The following is a 24047-nucleotide window of genomic DNA, read 5'->3' as shown; positions in this document are numbered from 1 at the left end:
ACCATACAAATTTTCTCGCCGGACTGAGCAAATCCGTTAATGGAGCAACTACCGCAGAGAAATTTTTACAGAAACTACGGTAGTAGCCAACCATCCCTAAAAAACGGCGTAGCTCTCTTCTGGTGGTAGGTGCGGGAAATGCGTTTATAGCTGAGACCTTGGCATCTACAGGGCGCACCTGACCATGGCCGACCTGTTTACCCAGATAAGTAACAGTGGCCTTCCCAAACTCGCACTTTGCTAAGTTCAGGGTTAGAGAAGCGGTTGCTAGACGTTCACACACTACCCTTAGAGTGTTAACATGATCAGACCACTCAGTTGAATAAATGACCAGATCATCAAGGTAAGCACTACAATTAGGAACTCCAGCCAATACTGTGTTAACCAGGCGTTGGAAAGTGGCTGGTGCGTTCCGCATCCCAAATGCCATGACAGCATATTGTAGGAAGTGATCTGGGGTCACAAAGGCAGAGATGTCGGAGGCACGTGGGGTTAACGGCACCTGCCAGTAACCTTTAGAAGATCTAGTTTGGTTACATAAGTAGCAGCACCAACAGTATCAATACAGTCATCCAGTCTGGGTAACGGGAACGCAGTCGGGCACTGTGACAGCATTGACTTTCCGATAGTCCGTACATAATCTGGATGTCCCATCAGGTTTAGGAACCAGAATGCACGGAGAACTCCAAGGACTTGAACTTGGCATAGCCAGGTTATTCTCCAGCAAATAACCGACCTCACCCCTCATTATCTTTCTCTTAGCGACGTTGACACGATAAGGATGTTGCTTGATAGGTGCAGCGTTTCCAACATTAATGTCATGTTCTAACACATTTGTACATGTAGGAACATCATGGAAAAGACATGGAAAGCTGTGTAACAGTCTCACAATATCATCGGACTGTCTGTCCGTTAAATGAATCAGGCTTGACGGGAGAGACAACAGCATCTCTGAATTGGGCAATCTAGCACACTGCTGCTGAGTATTGCGCAACTCCAAACCATCTCCGTCCACATCATTAACATTACCTCCCACTACAGCCGTAGCAGCAACAGAGACAGCCGACTCGGCCAGTTTCTCTGGACTGTCTACCTGAGTGACGGGTCTGTTGTGGTATGTCTTCAACATGTTAACGTGGCACACACGAGATTGGCGTTTTCTATCAGGAGTCTGTATCACATAGTCAGTTTCAGTTAGTTTCTTTTCAATGACATAAGGACCAGAGAAACGTGCTGACAATGACGCTCCTGGCACAGGCAACAACACAAGAACTCGGTCACCTGGCTGCAATGAACGAGAAACAGCCTGTGTGTCATAGTGTCTTTTCATCCGTTTCTGTGAGGAAGACAGCGCTTCCTTTGCTAGAGCACAGGCAGCATGTAGGCGCTCACGAAAGCGACTAACGTAGTCCAACACATTTTCTTTCACACACAACTCTTGTGACAAAAACTGATCCTTAAGGACTTTCATAGGTCCTCTCATGGTGTGTCCAAACACCAGTTCAGCTGGGCTGAACCCTAGGGATTCCTGTACTGTCTCACGGACAGCAAACAACACTAGAGGAACTCCCTCATCCCAATCTTTCTCAGATTCCAAGCAATATTTACGGAGCATAGACTTCAGGGTCTGATGCCAACGTTCAAGCGCACCCTGAGACTCTGGGTGATATGCGCTTGACACACGGTGTGTAACTGACAAGGATTTTAACACTTGTTTGAAAAGTTTAGAAAGGAAATTCGTACCCTGATCAGTTTGTATCACCTTAGGTAATCCAAAAGTTGAGAAGAATTTGATCAACGCTTTACTCACCACTGGAGCAGTAATCCTTCGCAGAGGAATGGCCTCTGGATACCTGGTGGCCACACACATAATTGTCAACATAAACTGGTTACCAGATTTTGTTTTTGGTAATGGTCCAACACAATCAACCATCACATGTTCGAATGGTTCACCTATGGCCGGTATGGGACAAAGAGGCGCGGGGAAAATAACCTGGTTTGGTTTCCCAACTACTTGACAGGTGTGGCAAGTCCGACAGAACTGAGCCACATCTTGTTTTAAGCCAGGCCAAAAGAAATGTCGCAAAACTCGATCATAAGTCTTGGTGACTCCCAGATGTCCGGACCACTGGTGATCATGAGCGAGGGATAAAACATTTTGCCGAAAGGCTGTAGGAATCACTATTTGGTAAACAGCATTCCAATCTCCGCCAGCGTCAACATGGGATGTCCATTTACGCATGAGGAGATTACCATCAATGAAGTATGCCATGTTTTTCTTCTTTAGCTCGTCCTCTGAGACAACACTAGAAAAACATTTAGCCAGGCTAATGTCAACCTGTTGGTTAGCGATCAGCTGCTCACGAGTAACTGGTAACTGTATTGCCTCAGCAACAAGTTCCACATCCTTCTTCCTTTCTCTGGGCTGTTGGTCAGACTGCACCAGTTTACCAGAGGTAGCACCCGAACTATCCTCTGGGTCACACTCTCTGAATAGAATCGTGTCTGACAAATCTACCACTTCACCCACTTGTCGTGCTTGAGCACGTGTGACAGCACAAGCGGGGAACACATCTGGATAACCCTGTGCCAGCTCCTCGGAGAGAGACTGGTCACTTTTATCCATTACCTCCAATACGGGTATCACCTTTCCTCCGGCAATATCGTTGCCCATTATAAATGTCACACCTTTTACTGGCAACATAGGACGTACGCCAACTCTGAACAATCCACTGACTAACTCAGAGTGTACGTTCACAAAGTGCAATGGCACTGGAACAAATCCCATTTCAATTCCTTGTACTAACACACTGGAACCACAATATGTATTATTAGACAAGGGCAACACATCAGCTAGTATGAACGACTGCGCCGCACCAGTATCTCTGAGGATTCTAACTGGACGCTGAGACGCTTCATCATCTGATATAGAAACAAACCCCTCAAAAATGAACGGTTCATAACTGTGATCTGGGACAGGGACTTTCAAACCACATTCACTATGAGGCTTCTGTCTTGATTCCGGCCTTACAACCGTACGAATCAGCCCAACACCCGTTGGCGGCCTGGTGTGCCGAGGCATCCCCGGTTTGCGTTTAAGCAAAAAGCAATCATTAACCATATGTCCCACCTTATGACAATAGAAACAGTGACGCACATCTTTTGGGCGTGCTGGATGTACTGCTGGTCGACTAGGATTAAAAGTTAGCAACTCCGCAGCCCGGCTCTCCGTACGAGCCGAAAACACGCTCTTATGCGTCAACACAAACTCGTCTGCCAATACAGACGCTTCCGACAGTGAGGATACTTTCTGTTCGTTCAGATAAACCACAATGCGTTCCGGTAAGCAATTTTTAAACTCTTCTAACAAGATTAACTCCCGTAGAGAGTTAAAATCAGTTACCTTACTAGCACTGTGCCATTTGTCAAACAGATTTCCTTTGTCTCTAGCAAACTCCACATAAGTCTGAGTAGGAGACTTTTTATGAGACCTAAATCTCTGTCGATATGCCTCAGGAACAAGCTCATAGGCACGAAGAACAGTAGCTTTGACCACTTCATAATTCAAACTGTCTTCAAGAGGTAGCGCTGCCAGAACCTCTTGGGCTTTACCTGTTAGCTTACACTGAAGTAATAGGCACCATACCTCGTCGGGCCATTTCAATGCTACCGCTATACGCTCAAACACACTGAAATAGGAATCAACCTCTGACTCCCTAAACACAGGTACCAAGGTGATCTGTCTACTAATATCAAACGTAGCAGACGACACCGCTGGTGAGGCTGGCTCACTAGCAGGCATAGTATGAGCAGAGACTAACCTCGCTGTTTCTGCCTCTAGTTCCATTTTACGCATCTCCAGTTCCATCTTACGCGTCTCCAGTTCTTGATCAAGCCTACGCGTCTCCAGTTCTGCCTCTAGCTTACGCGTCTCCTGTTCTGCCTCTAGCTTACGCGTCTCCTGTTCTGCCTCTAGCTTACGCGTCTCCTGTTCTATCTTACGCGTCTCCTGTTCTGCCTCTAGTTCCATTTTACGCATCTCCAGCTTGTCTTGCCTGATGTGTGCCCGCTCTTCCGCCTCCATTTGGAGCCGTGTCGAGCGGACATCCATCCTGGCATCACTGTCAGTCAGTGGGGAGAGTGGGTCATAACGGGGCAATGTGGCTGGAGCCTTAGCCTCGTCCTCAGACACTGATGGGCTTACAGAAACAGCAACCATATCCCCTACAGGAGCAGCAGACTCAGGCGGCGGTAACACAAGCACTCGCTCGCTCAACAATATTTCTAACACTACTTCCCTAACTTCTGCTTTCACTAAACCCCTCGGTATGGGTAAAGAAAAGTGGTCAGCCAAAGCCTGTAGATCCACTCTACGACAATTCTCAAAAACCCCCCACGTAGGGTTTTCCAAAAATGCCCCTAACTCAAAAGTAGCCATCCTACTAGCAACACGAGCCGTCAACTACTGCACACACAAAAAAAAACAGGTAGTACAGCTGCCAAGCTCAACACTGAACCAGACACTTACTAATTTGCACGAGTAGCATGGGATAGATCCCAGACGAGCCCCCACTTTATGTTACGAACCCCGTGGCTCTAAACGTCTAGGGTGGATGGACATGAGACCCGTAACATAAATTATGCAAATTATAAGTGTGACCTGGAACAGTGAGAACCAAAAATGACACAACAACCATGAACTACCGTCAAACATAAATGGTTTATTGCTAAACACACGGTAAAGGTTTGGGGAAAAAGGGCTGAGCAGGACCCAAGAAATGAAACAATAGTGTAAAACCCCCTAAACTGATCTAGCCTGCCTGAAGAACCGCTAGGCTACTGCTACCATACAAAAATACAGTGGGTGGTCCGCTCAGGTCTAACTGGTGTTTATAGACAGATTTCTTCCTACGGGTAATGTACGCCCAAGGGCAACTAGCTTAAACTCCCCTTTTCCCAAAAACACACAAAGCTACTAAACAGGGTAATCAGCAAGTTAGTGCGTACACAACACACAGGACACCACCGTGTCCATACTCACATATGGCAAAAAGTCTCTCTCTCACAACAAACACAAGTCTGGTGTTTATAAAATGGAATGTGTGATTGAACAAACGAGTAACAGGTGGTGCAATTCACACGAATGTTCACTGATTGGTCCAATCAGCAGACACCTCAACGACCACCAATCAGGAACATACAGGACACCTGTGATTAGGGCAGAAGGAGAGAAACACACAAAAACACAGGATACCTGTATCCGTAACACACACACACAGTAAAACAAACATAGTAAAACACACTCATTTCTGTAAGGATGCCCAATCCTAATCTTTCTCTTGGGGATGATATAATTCCGACTTTGACCCCTTCTAGCAGAGGGATGAGTGTTTCGGGTACTGCTGCAGTTATTTCTGTGCTCCACTGCTCTCAAAGCCCTGCAACCTAATCTTGATTATGACATAATGAACATGGGGGGGAAAACTCTGACCGAATCACATAACGAGTGTGTTTTAAAGCAGCGGCAACAGAGGAGATTGTTTGGCAGGACATCTCCTGCAGGATTTGAACAAAGGAAACATTCATCATGGATTTAAAAGCTCTCGTATTACTGTCCTCACTTCTCCAATCCCCCTCTCCTTTCCTCCTCTCCTCCTCTCTTCCTCCCTTCAGGATAGTCTGCTCTGTCACTGCTCAATGATTCAGCATCCAAACCACACTGCTTTGCTGTACTATCCCTTTCTTGAAGGATAAAAGTGGTCCCTTTGGTGAGTGAGACTGTGTGTATGGGTTTCACACACTCCTTCTCTTCTCTGCTCTATCGCGTTCTGTTCCTCCTTCACTCCAAAGCTATTTTGTAGTGTGTTTGTGTACTCCCTATCCAGCTGCCTATCTTTTTCCTTCTACTCCTTGACATGTGGTATAACGTATACTCCTAAGGTACATTGAGGACTCTGGTTGACTGTCAGGTTACCAAACACTGGTATGACCTCACACCATTGATACAACACCTAACACTGCATGACACTGTCTTTCCTTTCTCCACCAAAGCTTCTTACAGTACTTCCTTTCCTTCTGTCCAGTTAATAAACCGTGAGCCATAATGAGCGCTGTGGGTTGGGCCAGCCCAGCGGGGGGGTGGTTGCCGTAGCGCCCAGCCTCTGATCTCCCTTTCTGTTTGAACTCAGCGTTGTAGGATAATGAAGTAAAGAACACCTCACTTATTCAACACAGAGAAGCGGCAGGAATGTAGATGCATGACTGCTGTACAAATAGCACCTAGTCTGTGTCAGCCAACGCCCCCGGACCAGGGACAGACTCAGAGATGGTGTGTGATGCTTTTCCCAGGGACAGACTGAGAGATGGTGTGTGTATGTGTGTGATGAGGAACTACTCTCTGTAGTGAAGGAATGGGATGGGGCGGGGAAGACATAAGGGCGCAGACACAGGGAAGGGGTACCAAGAGATTAACACACACACACACACACACATTGCATGATGCGACAAAGGCCTGCCTGTATTGGCCTCTTCTTGACTGTAGCTGGGTGAGCAGCCCTTCACAGTACATCACACCACACCACACCACAGGAACAGAAGTCCTTACGGCCCATTTGACCCAGAGGAGACCTGAGGTGTGAGGCAGGGCATACGCTGGGGACCACTTTGTCCAGTCGCCCCTGAGAAGGAGAGTGTGCCAACCAAGCCAACACACACACACACACACATCATCAACCATGAATGCTGCATGGTTGCCCTCTCTTATACGCGAACACACACCTCCCTCGTGCAGGGCTGTCATCTAAGATAGCCCTGTGTAGAATGTAATCCATTGTAACATGAGACTGTGTAAAGTGCCAGGGTATCATCATGTCTACTGGGGATTAACAGGAGTAGGTACACACACACACACACACACACACACACACATACATACACGCATGCATGCAAAGAGGCATACCTCATTCCTTTTTGCTGTGTGTGGCACGTGGGGACGACAGACTGAATGGCTAGGGAGGAGGAAGAGGAAATACCACATCCGAGCAGGAGAATACAAAAATGACTGGAAAGGAAAGGGGATAGCTAGTCTGTTTATACAACTGAATGCATTCAACTGAAATGTGTCTTTCGCATTTAACCCTCTGAATCAGAGGTGGGGGGGGGGGCTGCCTTAATCGACGTCATCGGCGACCGGGGAGCAGTTGTTGGGGGTTAACTGCCTTGCTCAAAGGCAGCTCGGGGTTTCGACCTTTCGGTTACTGGCCCAACGCTCTTAAACGCTAGGCTACCTGCCGCCTGGAGCATAGTGTGTTGTGAATGAACTGTTATTCACCCAGCAGAGAGTAGCTATACAGTGACGGTTATTTATGTTATTCAGTCCTTGGGGTTTTGGAGGGTTTTCCCACTGCAAGCCCATGTGTGTGTTTCATATAGAGACTTGTGTGTGTTGTCTGTCTAAGTTTCCATGGTATGTAACTGATCCCTGGTGTATATTGTCTAAGACAGTGAGACAATACACGCACACACTCATGCACTCACACACACTAAGCAGTGTGAGGAAGGTCACTCCTAGCTCCAACTCTACTCTCGAACAATTTACCAAATCTCAATGTCTCTCCCCACCACCCCCAAACTACCCCCCTCCCTCCGCCTCTTCATTCATCCCTCCCTGAAACCACGGTCACAGTTGTCATGACAAATTAACATCTTGTTGTGTGGATGCGTGGCGACGTCTTGCCCATCAGGCCTTTGGGGAGAGGGAGAGGCACAGGGCTGAGAACGCAACAATACCTGTCTGTGTGTGTGTGTGTGTGTGTGTGTGTGTGTGTGTGTGTGTGTGTGTGTTTGTTTGTTTGTTTGTTACATCTCATTCCTCTACACAGCGTGAAATCTGTATTTTCAGCGGAGCTCAAATCCGTAATGTTTCCCAAGGTCGACATGTCTCTTTACGTTCCGTGCTCGGAATTCTGTCTGTGTGAGCGTCACCGACTCTCTGAATCTCCTGCCCCCTTTCTCTATCTGCTTTCACAACATTGCACAGGCTTACTCACACATTGTGACTAAACAATGACACTCATTTACAATTGGTGTGTTCTTTTAAACTCTCCTCCTCTCTTTCTAATGTCTCTGCAGCATTAGACAGACACCAGAGTTCTCTCTCTCTCTCTCTCTCGTACCTCATTGACTTGATCCAGTAGATATTCTCACTTCTATCTTTTTTTTATCCTTCTGCTGATTTCTTCTCTTCTTTCTCTACAAGTCTTTCTCTCCCCTTGTCTCTGTCTGTGTACCTCTGTTATATAATTAAGCAATAAGGCCTGAGGGGGTGTGGTATATGGCCAATATACCACGGCTAAGGGCTGTTCTTTTCTGCACGACGCAATGCGGAGTGCCTGGATATAGCACTTTATAAGACATTACATACTCTTCCCCTCTCTCTTTTCTCCACCTCCCTTCTCCTTTCCTTTCCTCTCATCCTCCTCTGTCCTACCACCCCCCATCTTTTGTAGAGAGATATCAGCTCCACCCATTATGGATTTTCATTGCCATTAGTGAGTACTTTAATGTACTGAATAAATAAATGGATTGGTGGATTGGTGAACAAGTAAACCGATGAGACTAAACATGCCATTAACCCTGGTGGAGGATTCAACTGTATATGTCAGTTCTCTGACCCAAATACTATAGGTCAGTTCTCTGACCCAAATACTATAGGTCAGTTCTCTGACCCAAATACTATAGGTCAGTTCTCTGACCTTTCATCTCTCTGTGTTGTTGTGTTCCAGGCACCTCTCCAGCTCCAAGATGAAGGATCTTCTCAGAATCTCTGTCCCCTTCCTCAAACGAGCCTGTGCTGTCTCTCTCTATGTGAGTATCAACCACAACCATGCAACTAAGACTATGTCTAGATCTCAGTACGCATCTTTGTGGTATAGTAATCATGCTGAATGTGTAGGTTCAAGCACAAGTTTGATGTTATGTTCGGTACAGTTAACATTACATAAGTTGAATGTGTATGTTAAAACACTGGTTTGATGTTAGGTTTTGGTACATTTCACTGTTAAGTTTGTATTTGTAAATGTAGGTCTAGTTTTGGGTGTGGATGTAATCTGCTGCTTTAATAGTAACGTCCTGCTGTTCACTCCTCCCTCCTGTAGGTGGCGGTCATCATGTCCTTCAGGCTGTGGCTGATGGGCGGTTCCATGCCTCTCTTCTCTGAGCAGGACAACCCAGCCTCCTTCTCTCCTCACCTGCTCACCAGGTTATTCCTAGCCCTAACACAGACATGTTAAATTCATTTCAGTACCTAAAAAACGCTAAGATACTGTATTCAGTCATATTCAGTCTTATTTCCTGCTACTCTGCTACATGTAACTACCATATTAAAAGTTGTATAAAAGAGTATGAACATAAATAGACTCACAAATAGACCCAAACAACAGCCTCTCTCCCTGGGTCTGCCTCCTACCCTCTTCCCCGGCATCACGGCCTACCCCAGGGCTGTAGGCCTCAGAGTGCGCGAGCCGTATTTCTCTGGTCCCTATCTGCAGGGGCAGACACTGTAGCTGTCATTAGCTCTTGCAAGGCCACCTGGGAAATGTAATCCTAAAGTCTTCATACACTACATCCAACCCTTCTTTCCCTCCTTCCCTTCTTTCTTCCCGGCACTGTTTCAGGGATGCTCTTGTCATTGAGAAAGGAGAATGTCAGTCTTAGTGTTAAAAACCGTTCCATTCAGCCAGCTATCTATTTGCTGTCTATCTATCCATCAGTCAGTGTCCTCCATTATGTTTGAATGAAGAGATGCATCTCCTAGTGAATACTGAGGATTGAGACTAACCTTGAAGATTGTGTTTGTCCTTTTGATACTGAGAATCAATCAGATATGGATATGTGTGTATGAGAAGTGTGTGTCATCCTTGCTGTGTGTGTGTGTGTGTGTGTGAAGAGTGTGTATCGTCCTTGGTGTGTGTGGTCTGTGTTTATCCATTCCCCCTCCATCTGTGGTGATGCAGTAGTGATTATCCATCATGTCAGCGGTTCTCTGCCAATCCATTTATAATTCATCATATCAGCCTCCCTTCTGTCATTAATCTCCCTGTGTGTGTGTGTGGGAGTAAGAGTGTGTGTGTGTGTGTGTGTGAGGTTGTGTGTGTGTGTGTGTGTGTGTGTGTCTGTCTGTCTGTCTGTGTGTGTAGGTGCTTGAGTGATTTATTTGAATAAACAAGCGGACTGCGGTTACAGCTTCATATTACCAATTTATCAACCGCGGGTGACTGGAGAAGTAGCTGTGTGTTTGTGTGCGAGTGTGTGTGTAGGTGCTTAAGTGATTTATTTGAATAAAGATGCGGACTACAGTCACAGCTTCATATTACAGATTTATCAACCATGGGTGACTGGAGAAGTAGCTGTTTACTATATAAATTATATGCAACAGTCTAGCCCAGCCTGGTTAATGGCACCTTTGTGTGTGTGTGTGTGTGTGTGTGTGTGTGTGTGTGTGTGCATGTGTGTGTGTGCGTGCGTGCTTTGGAGTTTGTATCTTCAACTAACCATGTTGCAGGCCAGTGACATTTCTGTTGATTTAGCATTTGCTATTCCTCTCTCGTTTCTCATAAAGGTCAGGTGTGTTTGTGTGTGATTGTCTAGTTGTGTGTGTGTGTGTGTGTGCGTGTGTGATTGTCTAGTTGTGTGTGTGTGTGTGTGTGATTGTCTAGTTGTGTGTGTGATTGTCTAGTTGTGTGTGTGTGATTGTCTAGTTGTGTGTGTGTGTGTGTGATTGTCTAGTTGTGTGTGTGTGTGATTGTCTAGTTGTGTGTGTGATTGTCTAGTTGTGTGTGTGTGTGTGTGTGTGTGTGATTGTCTAGTTGAGTGTGTGCATCAAATTCAATGCTGAAAGCTTTTTGAGAATGTTTAGTGTCATACTGCAACTCACATTCTAATCCATTAAACATCAAGTACCATTGTCTGTCATTGCCTGTTTCTGTGTGTGCATGTATTTACCTGTGTGTGTGTTTGCCCATGAGCATGCCTGTGTGTGTGACTGTGTGTGAGGGTGTGTGTGTGAGGGTATTTGTCTATCTGGTGTGTCAGTGTCCTCTGTGCTGAGTGGTGTGGAGTGCTCTCCTCACACAGGCTGTGTGAGCCTGTAAGGCTGTGAAGCTAAGTGGTTTGACACCTGAATTCAGGACTCTTGATCAGGGAGAACATGCCGGAACACAGGAGACAGAGGAGACACAGCTACAGCCCTCAAACCTCCCATCACCTACCTGTCAGCAACTGCTATTCATGTTCTCAATTATTCTTTCTCTTTCTCTCTGTCTCGATGTCTCTCTCTTTCGATGGCTGTTTCTCTGACTTTCTCGCTCTCTCTCTCTTTCTTGATTACGCTGCCTCTCTCTCTTTCACTCCCTCTCTCTCTCTCTCTCATTTTCTCTCTGGTAGGAAATGCTGTGCATGTTGTGCTTAGTGGGGAGAGAGGGGGTTGTGTGTAGTGGAGGAATTGAATCTACATACACCTTAGCCAAATACATTTAAAAAACTCAGTTTTTCACAATTCCTGACATTTAATCCCAGTAGAAATTCCCTGTTTTAGGTCAGTTAGGATCACCACTTTATTTTAAGAATGTGAAATGTCAGAATAATAGTAGAGATAATCATTTATTTCAGCTTTTATTTCTTTCATCACATTCCCAGTGGGTCGGAAGTTTACATACACTCAATTAGTATTTGGTAGCATTGCCTTTAAATTGTTCAACTTGGGTCAAACGTTTCGGGTAGCCTTCCACAAGCTTCCCACAATAAGTTGGGTGAATCTTGGCCCATTCCTCCTGACAGAGCTGGTGTAACTGAGTCAAGTTTTGTATTTATTTTTATTTTTATTTCACCTTTATTTAACCAGGTAAGCCAGTTGAGAACAAGTTCTCATTTACAACTGCGACCTGGCCAAGATAAAGCAAAGCAGTGCAATAAAAACAACAACACAGAGTTACATATGGGGTAAACAAAACATAAAGTCAAAAATACAACAGAAAATATATATACAGTGTGTGCAAATGTAGTAAATTATGGAGGTAAGGCATAGTGCAAAATAGTTACAATTTCCTATTAACACTGGAATGATAGATGTGCAAAAGATGATGTGCAAATAGAGATACTGGGGTGCAAATTAGCAAAATAAATAACAATATGGGGATGAGGTAGTTGAGTGGGCTAATTTCAGATGGGCTGTGTACAGGTGCAGTGATCGGTAAGCTGCTCTGACAACTGACGCCTAAAGTTAGTGAGGGAGATAAGAGTCTCCAGCTTCAGAGATTTTTGCAGTTCGTTCCAGTCATTGGCAGCAGAGAACTGGAAGGAATGGCGGCCAAAGGAGGTGTTGGCTTTGGGGATGACCAGTGAGATATACCTGCTGGAGCGCAGACTACGGGTGGGTGTTGCTATGGTGACCAGTGAGCTAAGATAAGACGGGGATTTGCCTAGCAGTGATTTATAGATGACCTGGAGCCAGTGGGTTTGGCAACGAATATGTAGTGAGGGCCAGCCAACAAGAGCGTACAGGTCACAATGGTGGGTAGTATATGGGGCTTTGGTGACAAAACGGATGGCACTGTGATAGACTACATCCAATTTGCTGAGTAGAGTGTTGGAGGCTATTTTGTAAATGACATCGCCGAAGTCAAGGATCGGTAGGATAGTCCGTTTTACGAGGGCATGTTTGGCAGCATGAGTGAAGGAGGCTTTGTTGCGAAATAGGAAGCCGATTCTAGATCTAACTTTTGATTGGAGATGCTTAATGTGGGTCTGGAAGGAGAGTTTACAGTCTAACCAGACACCTAGGTATTTTTAGTTGTCCACATACTCTAGGTCAGACCCGCCGAGAGTAGGGGGGGCATGGGCAAGTTGCAGCGGAGTGTGCAGAGCTGGTGGCTGGGGTAGGGGTAGCCAGGTGGAAATCATGGCCAGCCGTAGCAAAATGCTTACTGAAATTCTCGATTATTGTAGATTTATCGGTGGTGACAGTGTTTCCTAGCCTCAGTGCAGTGGGCAGTTGGGAGGAGGTGCTCTTATTCTCCATGGACTTTACAGTGTCCCAAAACTTTTTGGAGTTAGTGCTACAGGATGCACATTTCTGTTTGAAAAAGCTAGCCTTTGCTTTCCTAACTGATTGTGTATATTGGTTCCTGACTTCCCTGAAAAGTTGCATATCATGGGGGCTGTTCGATACTAATGCAGTACGCCACAGGATGTTTTTGTGCTGGTCAAGGGCAGTCAAGTCTGAGGAGAACCAGGGGCTATATCTGATCTTAGTTCTGAATTTTTTGAACGGGGCATGCTTATTTAAGATTGAGAGGAAAGCACTTTTAAAGAACAACCAGGCATCCTCTACTGACGGAATGAGGTCAATATCCATCCAGGATACCCAGGCCAGGTCAATTAGAAAGGCCTGCTCGCTAAAGTGTTTTAGGGAGCGTTTGACAGTGATGAGGGGTGGTCGTTTGACCGCGGACCCATTACGGACGCAGGCAATAAGGCAGTGATCGCTGAGATCCTGGTTGAAGACAGCGGAGGTGTATTTAGAGGGTACATTTGTCAGGATGATATCTATGAGGGTGCCCATGTTTACAGATTTTGGGTTGTACCTGGTAGGTTCGTTGAACATTTGTGTGAGATTAAGGGCATCTATTTTAGATTATAGGACAGCCTATCCCAGTTTAGGTCACCAAGCAGTACGAACTCTGAGGATAGATGGGGGGCAATCAGTTCACATATGGTGTCCAGGGCACAGCTCGGGGCTGAGGGGGGTCTGTAGCAAGCGGCAACAGTGAGAGACTTATTTCTGGAAAGGTGGATTTTTAGAAGTAGAAGCTCAAACTGTTTGGGCACAGACCTGGATAGTATGATAGAGCTCTGCAGGCTATCTCTACAGTAGATTGCAACCCCACCCCCTTTGGCAGTTCTATCGAGACATATTGTAGTTGGGGATGGACATTTCTGAATTGTTGGTGGCCTTCCTAAGCCAGGATTCAGACACTGCTAGAACATCAGGGTTGGCGGAGTGTGCTAACGCAGTGAATAACTCAAACTTAGAGAGGAGGCTTCGGATGTTAACGTGCAAGAAACCAAGGCTTTTACGGTTACAGAAGTCAACAAATGATAATACCTGGGGAGTAGGAGTGATACTGGGGGCTACAGGGCCTGGGTTAACCTCTACATCACCAGAGGAACAGAGGAGGAGTAGAATAAGGATACGGCTAAAGGCTTTAAGAACTGGTCTTCTAGTGTGTTGGGTACAGAGAAAAAAAAGGGGCAGATTTCCGGGCGTTGTAGAATAGATTCAGGGCATTATGTACAGACAAGGATATGAGTACAGTGGAGGTAAACCTAAGCGTTGGGTAACGATGAAAGAGATAGCATCACTGGAGGCACCGATTGAGTCGGTCTCCGCGTGTATGGGGGGGTGGGACAAAGGAGCTGTCTAAGGCAGGTTGAGCTGGGCTGGGGGCTCTACAGTGAAATAGTACAATAAGAAATAACCGGAACCGCAATAAGCAAGGCATATTGACATGAGAGAGAGGCATAAAGCAATCACAGGTGTTATTCGAGAGAGCTAAGACAACAGCTGGTAATGGCAACAAAGCTTGGGCTGAGGCTAAACATAAACAGGATGCGGTACCGTATAAAGGAACAGTCCAGCAGGCATCAGCTGTATAGCTGAGTTATCATAAGGTCCGGTGAACAGCAATAGGAGAGTTCGGAGGTAGTTCGGGGGATGCTACAGCACTGGCGAGCAAGAGGCCCGGCTTGCGTGTGCTAGCGGGCCGGGGCTAGCAGATGGATCTTCGTGGTCGACGTCATAACGGGAAGCCTGTTGAAACCACATCAGACGATTTCATCGGCAAACCAGTCGTGTTGGATCGGCGGGGCTCCGTGTCAGCACTAGGAGGTCCCGTCCGGTTGACAGAGAGGTAGATAGCTGGGAGATTGGCCTCTCTCGAGGCTAGCTCAAGGCTAACTGGTGCTTGCTAAGGGGCAATCGTAATTAGCCAACGACAACAGCCATTTGGTTGCAGCTAGCTGGTTGCGATGATCCGGCGCTAGGGTCCAGTGATTCCGGCAGAAAATCCGATATGCTCTGGGTCGATAGCACGCTGTGCAGACTGACCGACAAATTGTCCAGGCTAGAGCTGGCTGGTGGGTAGTGCAGGCCACGGACAATGGTGAAGACGCTAACGGTGGCTAGTAGCAAGTAGCCATTCGGTTGCAGCTAGGCTAGTTTCAGCTTAAGGTTCTTGATAAAAGTTATAAATAAATAATAATAGAATCCTTTCCACGTTGGGTGAGGCGGGTTGCAGGAAAGTATATTTAGTTAAAGAATGAAAAGTAAAATTGAGAAATATATACAAAATAGACAAAAAACTAAAAAACTGGCTATTTACACAAGGACACAGAAAAAACACGACCGCACTGCTACGCCATTTAGGCCTCCTTGCTCGCACACGCCTTTTCAGTTCTGCCAACACATTTTCTATAGGATTGAGGTCAGGGCTTTGTGATGGCCATTCCAATACCTTGACTTTTTTGTCCTTAAGCCATTTTGCCACAACTTTGGAAGTATGCTTGGGGTCATTGTCTATTTGGAAGACCCATTTGCGACCAAGCTTTAACTTCCTGATTGATGTCTTGAGATGTTGCTTCAATATATCCACATAATCTTCCTTCCTCATGATGCCATCTATTTTGTGAAGTGCACCAGTCCCTCCTGCAGCAAAGCACCCCCACAGCATGATGCTGCCACCCCTGTGCTTCACGGTTGGGATGGTGTTCTTCGGCTTGCAAGCCTTCCCCTTTTTCCTCCAAACATAACGATGGTCATTATGGCCAAACAGTTATATTTTTGTTTCATCAGACCAGAGGACATTTTTCAAAAAAGTACGGTCTTTGTCCCCATGTGCAGTTGCAAACCGTAGTCTGGCTTTTTTATGGCGGTTTTTGAGCAGTGGTATCTTCCTTGCTGAGCGGCCTTTCAGGTTATATCGATATAGGACTCGTTTTACTGTGGATATAGATACTTTTGTACCTGTTTCCTCCAGCATCTTCACAAGGTCCTTTGCTGTTGTTCTGGGATTTATTTGCACTTTTTGCACCAAAGTACGTTCATCTCTCTCTCCTTCCTGAGCGATATGGCGGCTGCATGGTCCCATGGTGTTTCTACTTGCGTACTAGTGTTTGTACAGATGAACGTGGTACCTTCAGGCGTTTGTAAATTGCTCCCAAGGATGAACCAGACTTGTGGAGGTCTACACATTTTTTTCTGAGGTCTTGGCTGATTTCTTTAGATTTTCCCATGATTTCAAGCAAAGAGGCACCGAGTTTGAAGGTAGGCCTTGAAATACATCCACAGGTACACCTCCAAATGACTCAAATGATGTCAATTAGCCTATCAGAAGCTTCTAAAGCCATGACATCATTTTCTGGAATTTTCCAAGCTGTTTAAAGGCACAGTCAACTTAGTGTATGTAAACTTGTGACTCACTGGAATTGTGATACAGTGAATTATAAGTGAAATAATCTGTCTGTAAACAATTGTTGGAAAAATTACTTGTGTCATGCACAAAGTAGATTTCCTAACCGACTTGCCAAAACTATAGTTTGTTAACAAGACATTTGTGGAGTGGTTGAAAAACAAGTTTTAATGACTCCAACCTAAGTGTATGTAAACTTCCGACTTCGACTGTACGTCCCGTTCCAGTCTGATCATGACAGTTGGTGAGCATACTCCTCCATGTTAAACTCTCTGGCTCTGTCTGTTGCCAAGTCTGGTGGAGTGTCTGCGATCCTGTTTGTCTGTCTGTCTGTCTGTCTGTCTGTCTGTCTGTCTGTCTGTCTGTCTGTCTGTCTGTCTGTGTCTATCTGTATGTCTTTCTCTCCAATAGCCAGCCTGACTGGATGTGATGAGGTGATTTCGAAGGAGTCAGACGCAGGAGGGTAAATCACAGAATAACAGGATTTATTCTGAAACGCAGAGTTACGCAGTAATGCGTCAAAACACTCCAGCGCACAAAACAGGCGCACTGGAAAATACAAGGCACACAGGGAATTATCCCGGTGATACAAAATACACGGAGCTGTCACGTTCTCTGATGCGGATGTGGTGCGAATCAATTGCAGGACACAGGAGCTAAGTCAATCCAGACTTTACTAGAAATTCCAAAATAACAACACGGGTCAAACAACCCGGAGGCGAAATACGCCACAGTGCGTAAAACACTCCAAAACCGAAACTGCGCACAAAACAATAGTGCGTCGGTACACAAAGAGCGACTGGCAAACAGCACTGCACCAAACGACAGGAAAACAATTACACACAACACATGACAGAAACAACGAGAACTTATAGGACACATAATCAACACTAAACATGAACAGGTGTACTAAACAGACCAAACCAATCAAACATCGAAAACAAAGAACGGTGGCAGCTAGTACTCCGGAGACGACGACCGCCGAAGCCTGCCCGAACAAGGAGGAGGAGCAGCCTCGGCCGAAACCGAGCCGCGCGCCGACCCCGGCCTCGAGGACGACCAGGAGGACGCGGAGCAGGGCGCGTGGGATGACCACGATGGAACTCAGTCAGAAGAGACGGGTCTAAGATGTCCCTCCTCGGCACCCAGCACCGCTCCTCCGGGCCGTACCCCTCCCACTCCACGAGATATTGGAGACCCCCCCATCCGACGTCTCGAATCCAAGATGGACCGCACGGTGTACGCCGGTGCCCTCTCGATGTCTAATGGGGGCGGAGGAGTCTCTCTGATCTCATCTTCCTGGAGTGGACCAGCTACCACCGGCCTGAGAAGAGACACATGGAACGAGGGGTTAATATTCTTATACTCAATAGGCAGTTGTAATCTGTAACACACCTCGTTCAATCTTCTCAGGACTTTAAACGGCCCCACAAACCGCCGACCCAGCTTCCGGCAGGGCAGGCGGAGGGGCAGGTTTCTGGTAGAGAGCCAGACTCGATCACCAGGTGCGTACACCGGCCCCTCACTGCGGTGGAGATCGGCGCTCGCCTTTTGACGACGGATGGCCCGCTGCAGATGGACGTGTGCAGCGTTCCACGTCTCCTCCGAGCGCCGCACCCACTCATCCACCGCAGGAGCCTCGATCTGGCTCTGCTGCCATGGTGCCAGAACCGGCTGGTAACCTAACACACATTGGAAAGGGGTTAGGTTAGTTGAGGAGTGGTGTAGGGAATTCTGGGCCATTTCTGCCCAAGGAACATACCGTGCCCACTCCTCCGGCCGGCCCTGGCAGTATGATCTAAGAAACCTACCCACATCCTGGTTCACGCGTTCCACCTGCCCATTACTCTCAGGATGGTAACCCGAGGTAAGGCTCACCGAGACCCCAAACGCTCCATAAATGCTCTCCAGACTCTGGAGGTGAACTGGGGACCTCGATCAGACACAATATCCTCGGGTACCCCGTAGTGCCGGAAAACGTGGGTGAATAGCGCTTCGGCGGTCTGTAGGGCAGTAGGAAGGCCCGGCATAGGGAGCAAACGACAGGCCTTAGAGAACCGGTCCACAACGACCAGTATAGTGGTATTCCCCTGCGAGGGGGGAAGGTCAGTGATGAAGTCCACCGAGAGGTGAGACCATGGTCGTTGTGGAACGGGCAGGGGTTGTAACTTACCCCTAGGCAGATGTCTAGGCGCCTTACACTGGGCGCACACCGAGCAGGAGGAGACATAAACCCTCACATCCCTGGCTAACGTGGGCCACCAGTACTTAGCACTAAGACAGTGCACTGTCCGGCCAATACCAGGATGTCCAGAGGAGGGTGACGTGTGAGCCCAATAAATGAGTCGATCCCGAACCTCGAGCGGAACGTACGTCCGACCCACAGGACACTGTGGAGGGCTAGGGTCGGTACGCAACGCCCGCTCGATTTCAGTATCGACCTCCCATACAACCGGTGCCACTAGACAAGACTCTGGTAGTATGGAATTGGGCTCAACGGACCTCTCCTCTGTATCATACCGCCGGGACAGGGCGTCTGCCTTACCGTTCTGGGACCCAGGGATGTACGTGATTTTAAATACGAACCTGGCTAGAAACATGTTCCACCGAGCCTGGCGAGGGTTCAGTCTCTTAGCTGCCCGGATGTACTCCAGGTTCCGATGGTCAGTCAAAATGAGGAAAGGGTGTTGAGCCCCCTCAAGCCAATGCCTCCACACCTTTAGGGCCTGTACCACGTCTAACAGCTCCCTGTCCTCTACGTCATAATTTCGCTCCGCCGGGCTGAGCTTTTTAGAGTAAAAAGCACAGGGGCGGAGTTTAGGTGGCGTGCCGGACCGTTGAGATAGAACAGCCCCTATACCGGCCTCAGACGCGTCCACCTCTACCTGAAAGGGTAAGGCGGGATCCGGATGCGCCAGCACAGGAGCCGAAGTAAACAGGCCCTTCAGTTTCCCAAAAGCCCTGTCCGCCTCAGCTGACCACTGCAAGCGCACCGGACCCCCTTTCAGAAGAGACGTGATGGGAGCTGCCACCTGTCCAAAACCCAGGATAAACCTCCGGTAGTAATTCGCAAAGCCCAAGAACTGCTGCACCTCTTTAACAGTGGTTGGGGTTCGCCAATCACGCACGGCTGACACACGGTCCACCTCCATCTTCACCCCTGACGCGGACAACCGATAACCCAAAAAGGAGACCGACTCCTGGAAAAACAGACATTTCTCTGCCTTGACATACAGGTCGTGCTCCAACAGCCTCCTCAACACTCGACGCACCAGGGCTACATGCTCAGCTCGGGTAGGAGAGTACACCAGAATGTCATCAATGTACACGACCACACCTTGCCCCTGCATGTCCCGGAAGATCTCATCCACGAAGGATTGGAAGACCGAAGGAGCGTTCATCAACCCGTATGGCAAGACGAGATACTCGTAATGACCCGAGGTGGTACTAAAGGCTGTTTTCCATTCATCGCCCTCCCTAATGCGCACCAAGTTATATGCGCTCCTGAGATCCAGTTTTGTGAAGAAACGTGCTCCGTGCAATGACTCCGTCATAGTCGCAATCAGAGGGAGTGGATAACTGTATTTCACAGTAATCTGATTGAGACCACGGTAATCAATGCACGGGCGCAACCCTCCATCCTTTTTCTTCACAAAAAAGAAGCTCGAGGACGCAGGGGAAGTGGAGGGCCGTATGTATCCCTGTCTCAAAGATTCGGCTATGTAAGTCTCCATAGCCTTTCTCTCCTCTTGAGACAAAGGATACACGTGGCTCCGTGGGAGCGCTGCTCCTGCCTGGAGGTCTATCGCACAATCCCCCCTGTCTGTGAGGAGGCAACCGCGTCGCCCTCGCCTTACTGAACACAAGTGCCAAATCCCCATATTCAGGTGGAATGTGCAATGCGGGCACTTGGTTTGGACTTTCCACCGAGGTCGCCCCCACGGAAACACCCAGACATCGCCCCTCACACTGAGCAGACCACTCCTTAAGAGCTCTCTGTTGCCACGAAATGGCAGGGTTATGGGTACTTAACCAGGGAATTCCCAGCACCACCGGGTACGCAGGAGAGTCGATCAGATAGATATAGCTGAATAGTCTCCTCATGACCCCCCTGCGTACACATCCTAAGTGGCGCTGTGACTTCCCTAATCAACCCTGACCCCAACGGGCGGCTATCTAAAGCATGAACGGGAAAAGGATCGTCGACAGGCAGGAGGGGAATCCCTAAATCTAAACAAAACTTCCGGTCAACAAAATTCCCAGCTGCGCCTGAATCTACTAGCGCCTTATGCTGGGAATGAGGTGCAACCTGTGGAAAACTAACAGGTATACAAAAGTGCACAACAGAGAGCTCTGGGTAAGTGGGGCGTCTACTCACCTGGGAATGCTCCCCAGTGCGTGGCCTGTCGTCCCCTCCTCCTGGAGACCCTCCCCAGCACCTGGCCGCAGTGTGCCCTCCACGGCCGCAGTTGGTGCAGGGGACAGCCCCCCTCGGGCTCCTTCTCCTCCTTTCTCTAGCGCCAGCACCCCCGAGCTCCATAGGGCTCGGCTCGGAGGTGCTGGAGGATGGAATGGACGGACCCCACTCGGAGCGTCCACGGGTGGCCAGCAGGGTGTCCAGACGGATGGACATGTCGACCAACTGGTCGAAGGTGAAATTGGTGTTCCTGCAGGCCAACTCAAGTTGAACGTCCTCCCGTAGGCTACATCGAAAATGATCGATGAGGGCCCGTTCATTCCACCCTGCATCTGCCGCTAGAGTCCGGAACTCCAGTGCGAACGCCTGTGCGCTCCTCCTCCCCTGTCGGAGGTAGAATAGACGCTCCCCCGCCGCTTTGCCCTCAGGTGGATGGTCGAACACGGCCTTGAAGCGACGGGAGAACTCCGCGTAGGAGATGGTGGTGGCGTCTATCCTCCTCCACTCGGCGTTGGCCCATTCCAACGCCTTGCCCGTGAGACAGGAGATGAGGGCGGAAACGCTCTCGTGTCCCGAGGGCACCGGGTGTACAGTGGCCAGGTAGAGCTCCACCTGCAGGAGGAACTGTGCCGTCATACGCCCTCGGGAGTGAGAGCCGAATCCCACTGGGTTCCGGGCCTGGGACGGGCGGACCGACCGATGGTGGTGGTAAGGTAGGTGGAGGTGTGGGTACCCCTCTGGACTCCAATCGGTGCAGGGTGTTGATGACGTCCTGCAGAGCGGTCCCCAGTTGTCGGATCTGGTCATCCTGGCCGCGGATATGCTCCTCAAGCGACCCAGGTGCTGCAGCTGCTCCTGCTGATTCCATCTTATGGTGTGTAATTCTGTCACGTTCTCTGATGCGGATGTGGTGCGAATCAATTGCAGGACACAGGAGCTAAGTCAATCCAGACTTTACTAGAAATTCCAAAATAACAACACTGGTCAAACAACCCGGAGGCGAAATACGCCACAGTGCGTAAAACACTCCAAAACCGAAACTGCGCACAAAACAATAGTGCGTCGGTACACAAAGAGCGACTGGCAAACAGCACTGCACCAAACGACAGGAAAACAATTACACACAACACATGACAGAAACAACGAGAACTTATAGGACACATAATCAACACTAAACATGAACAGGTGTACTAAACAGACCAAACCAATCAAACATCGAAAACAAAGAACGGTGGCAGCTAGTACTCCGGAGACGACGACCGCCGAAGCCTGCCCGAACAAGGAGGAGGAGCAGCCTCGGCCGAAACCGTGACAGGAGCTCCACCGAGCTTCTCTATCCTCCACAATAAACAATCACACACAAAGACAAGGGGGCAGAGGGAACACTTATACAGGTACTGATGAAGGGATATGAACCAGGTGTGTGTAATAAACAAGACAAAACAAATGGAATGATGAGATGAGGAGCGGCAGTGGCTAGAAGGCCGGTGACAATGAACGCCGAAGCCTGCCCGAACAAGGAGAGGTGGCAGCTTCAGAGGAAGTCGTGACACTGAATGGCAAAAACAGAAAGAGATAGTTGATATTCTGTACATCCATTGCACACATCTAGTCACCTATTCAACAGGGATTTCTCCTCAATCTATTATAGCACTAGGTTAGGTGAAGCTGTCAATAGATCACTTCATGCCGTCCCCTGGCGTTAGATGTTCCTCCATAAATCGATGATATACCAGCAGTTCATATTCACTCTGCATCCCCTCTCAAATCAACAGGCAATCTGAACCCGCCTGTCCAAATCAATGGAGAATTGAGTTTCCCCATCTATTCTATGGAAAGCTTGTTTCGCTGCAGAGAGAGAATCAATGTGTAATCTATGCATATCTCTGAAGCTGCTGCTCTTCTGAGTGGGAGGAGAATACTGATAGGGTATCACAGTAGGATATCACAGTGTTCTCATGTGCTCATGCACTTCTGACCAGAGATAGGGCTGGGCGCCATTTGGATGCAGAAACACACACACACGCTCATTATTTCTAGCATCGCCCTACTGTGTGTGTGTGCATGGGGGGGCGGGCGTGTGTGTTTCTGCCCATGAGTGTTTGTGTGGGTGTTAGGATTCATTTTCTTCAGTGCACCGAAGCACACAAATATGCCTTTTCCCGTTTGCAGTCTTGTCTAATTAAAGTTTCATTTCACTTCAAGTCACATTGACTATGTGTCCATTTGAAGAGTTTTGTCCTACAGTACACCATCCCAAATACCGAACTCACTAACTCCTCTCCAATCATAGCTTCAGCTACAGAGCAGTTCGTACAGAACCATTCCTTACAGCTCTGTGTTTGTTGTTCCAGTTAGTCCTTGAGTAGAGAAACGGCCACCCACTCAGACTGGAGCTAAAGCCTTTCCATTTCTATTAGAGGAACCAGCGGTTATCTGTTGTAAAAGATAAGGGACTGTGATTGAGAGTCATTTAGTGATTTGACAGAGCTGGCTAATGGTGTTAGTGTGTGTGTGTGTGTGTGTCCGTGCGTGTGCGCATGATTATACATGCATGCATTTGTGTCCTCTTGCTTCCCGCTGAGCTTGCCTGTGTGTGTGTGTGACTGTATTTATGTGTGTGTGTGTGTGTGTGTGTATTTCAAGGTATTTGTCTATCTGGTGTGTCAGTGTCCTCTGCGCTGAGTGGTGTGGAGTGCTCTCCTCACATCATGGCTGTGTGAGCCTGTAAGGCTGTTAGCTGGGTGATTTGACACCTGAATTCAGGACTCTTGATCAGGGAGAACATGCCGGAACACAGGAGACAGAGGAGACACAGCTACAGCCCTCAAACCTCCCATCACCTACCTGTCAGCAACTGCTATTCATGTTCTCAATTATTCTTTCTCTCTGTCTCGATGTCTTTCTCTCTCTCCGTTCTCCCTCTATCTTGATGGCTCTCTCGCAATAGCTGTTTCGCTCTCTCTCTCTCTCTCTCTCTCTCTCTCTCTCTGTTTCTTGATTACTCTCCCTCTCTCCCTCTCTCTCATTTTCTTTCTCTATCTCTTCTGTCTCTCTCTCTCTTTCCCTCTTTTCTTTCTCCTTTTCTCATCTATGCATCACTTTCC

The 24047-nt window shown here is 47.9% G+C and overlaps 1 protein-coding gene across 1 annotated transcript in view; it reads left to right on the top strand.

Annotated features, from left to right (window-relative positions):
- Positions 1-24047, top strand: part of LOC121574692 (protein O-mannosyl-transferase TMTC1-like) — a 120989-nt gene that overhangs the window by 43920 nt on the left and 53022 nt on the right. The window contains exons 5-6 of the mRNA XM_045212350.1: positions 8784-8865; positions 9156-9259. Of these exons, the coding sequence (XP_045068285.1) occupies positions 8784-8865; positions 9156-9259 (186 nt within the window). The remainder of the gene's footprint in view (positions 1-8783; positions 8866-9155; positions 9260-24047) is intronic.

This window comes from Coregonus clupeaformis, unplaced genomic scaffold (genome assembly GCF_020615455.1).
Source record: "Coregonus clupeaformis isolate EN_2021a unplaced genomic scaffold, ASM2061545v1 scaf0009, whole genome shotgun sequence".
Lineage (NCBI taxonomy): Eukaryota > Metazoa > Chordata > Actinopteri > Salmoniformes > Salmonidae > Coregonus > Coregonus clupeaformis.
This window is presented reverse-complemented; position numbering and strand designations above follow the sequence as displayed.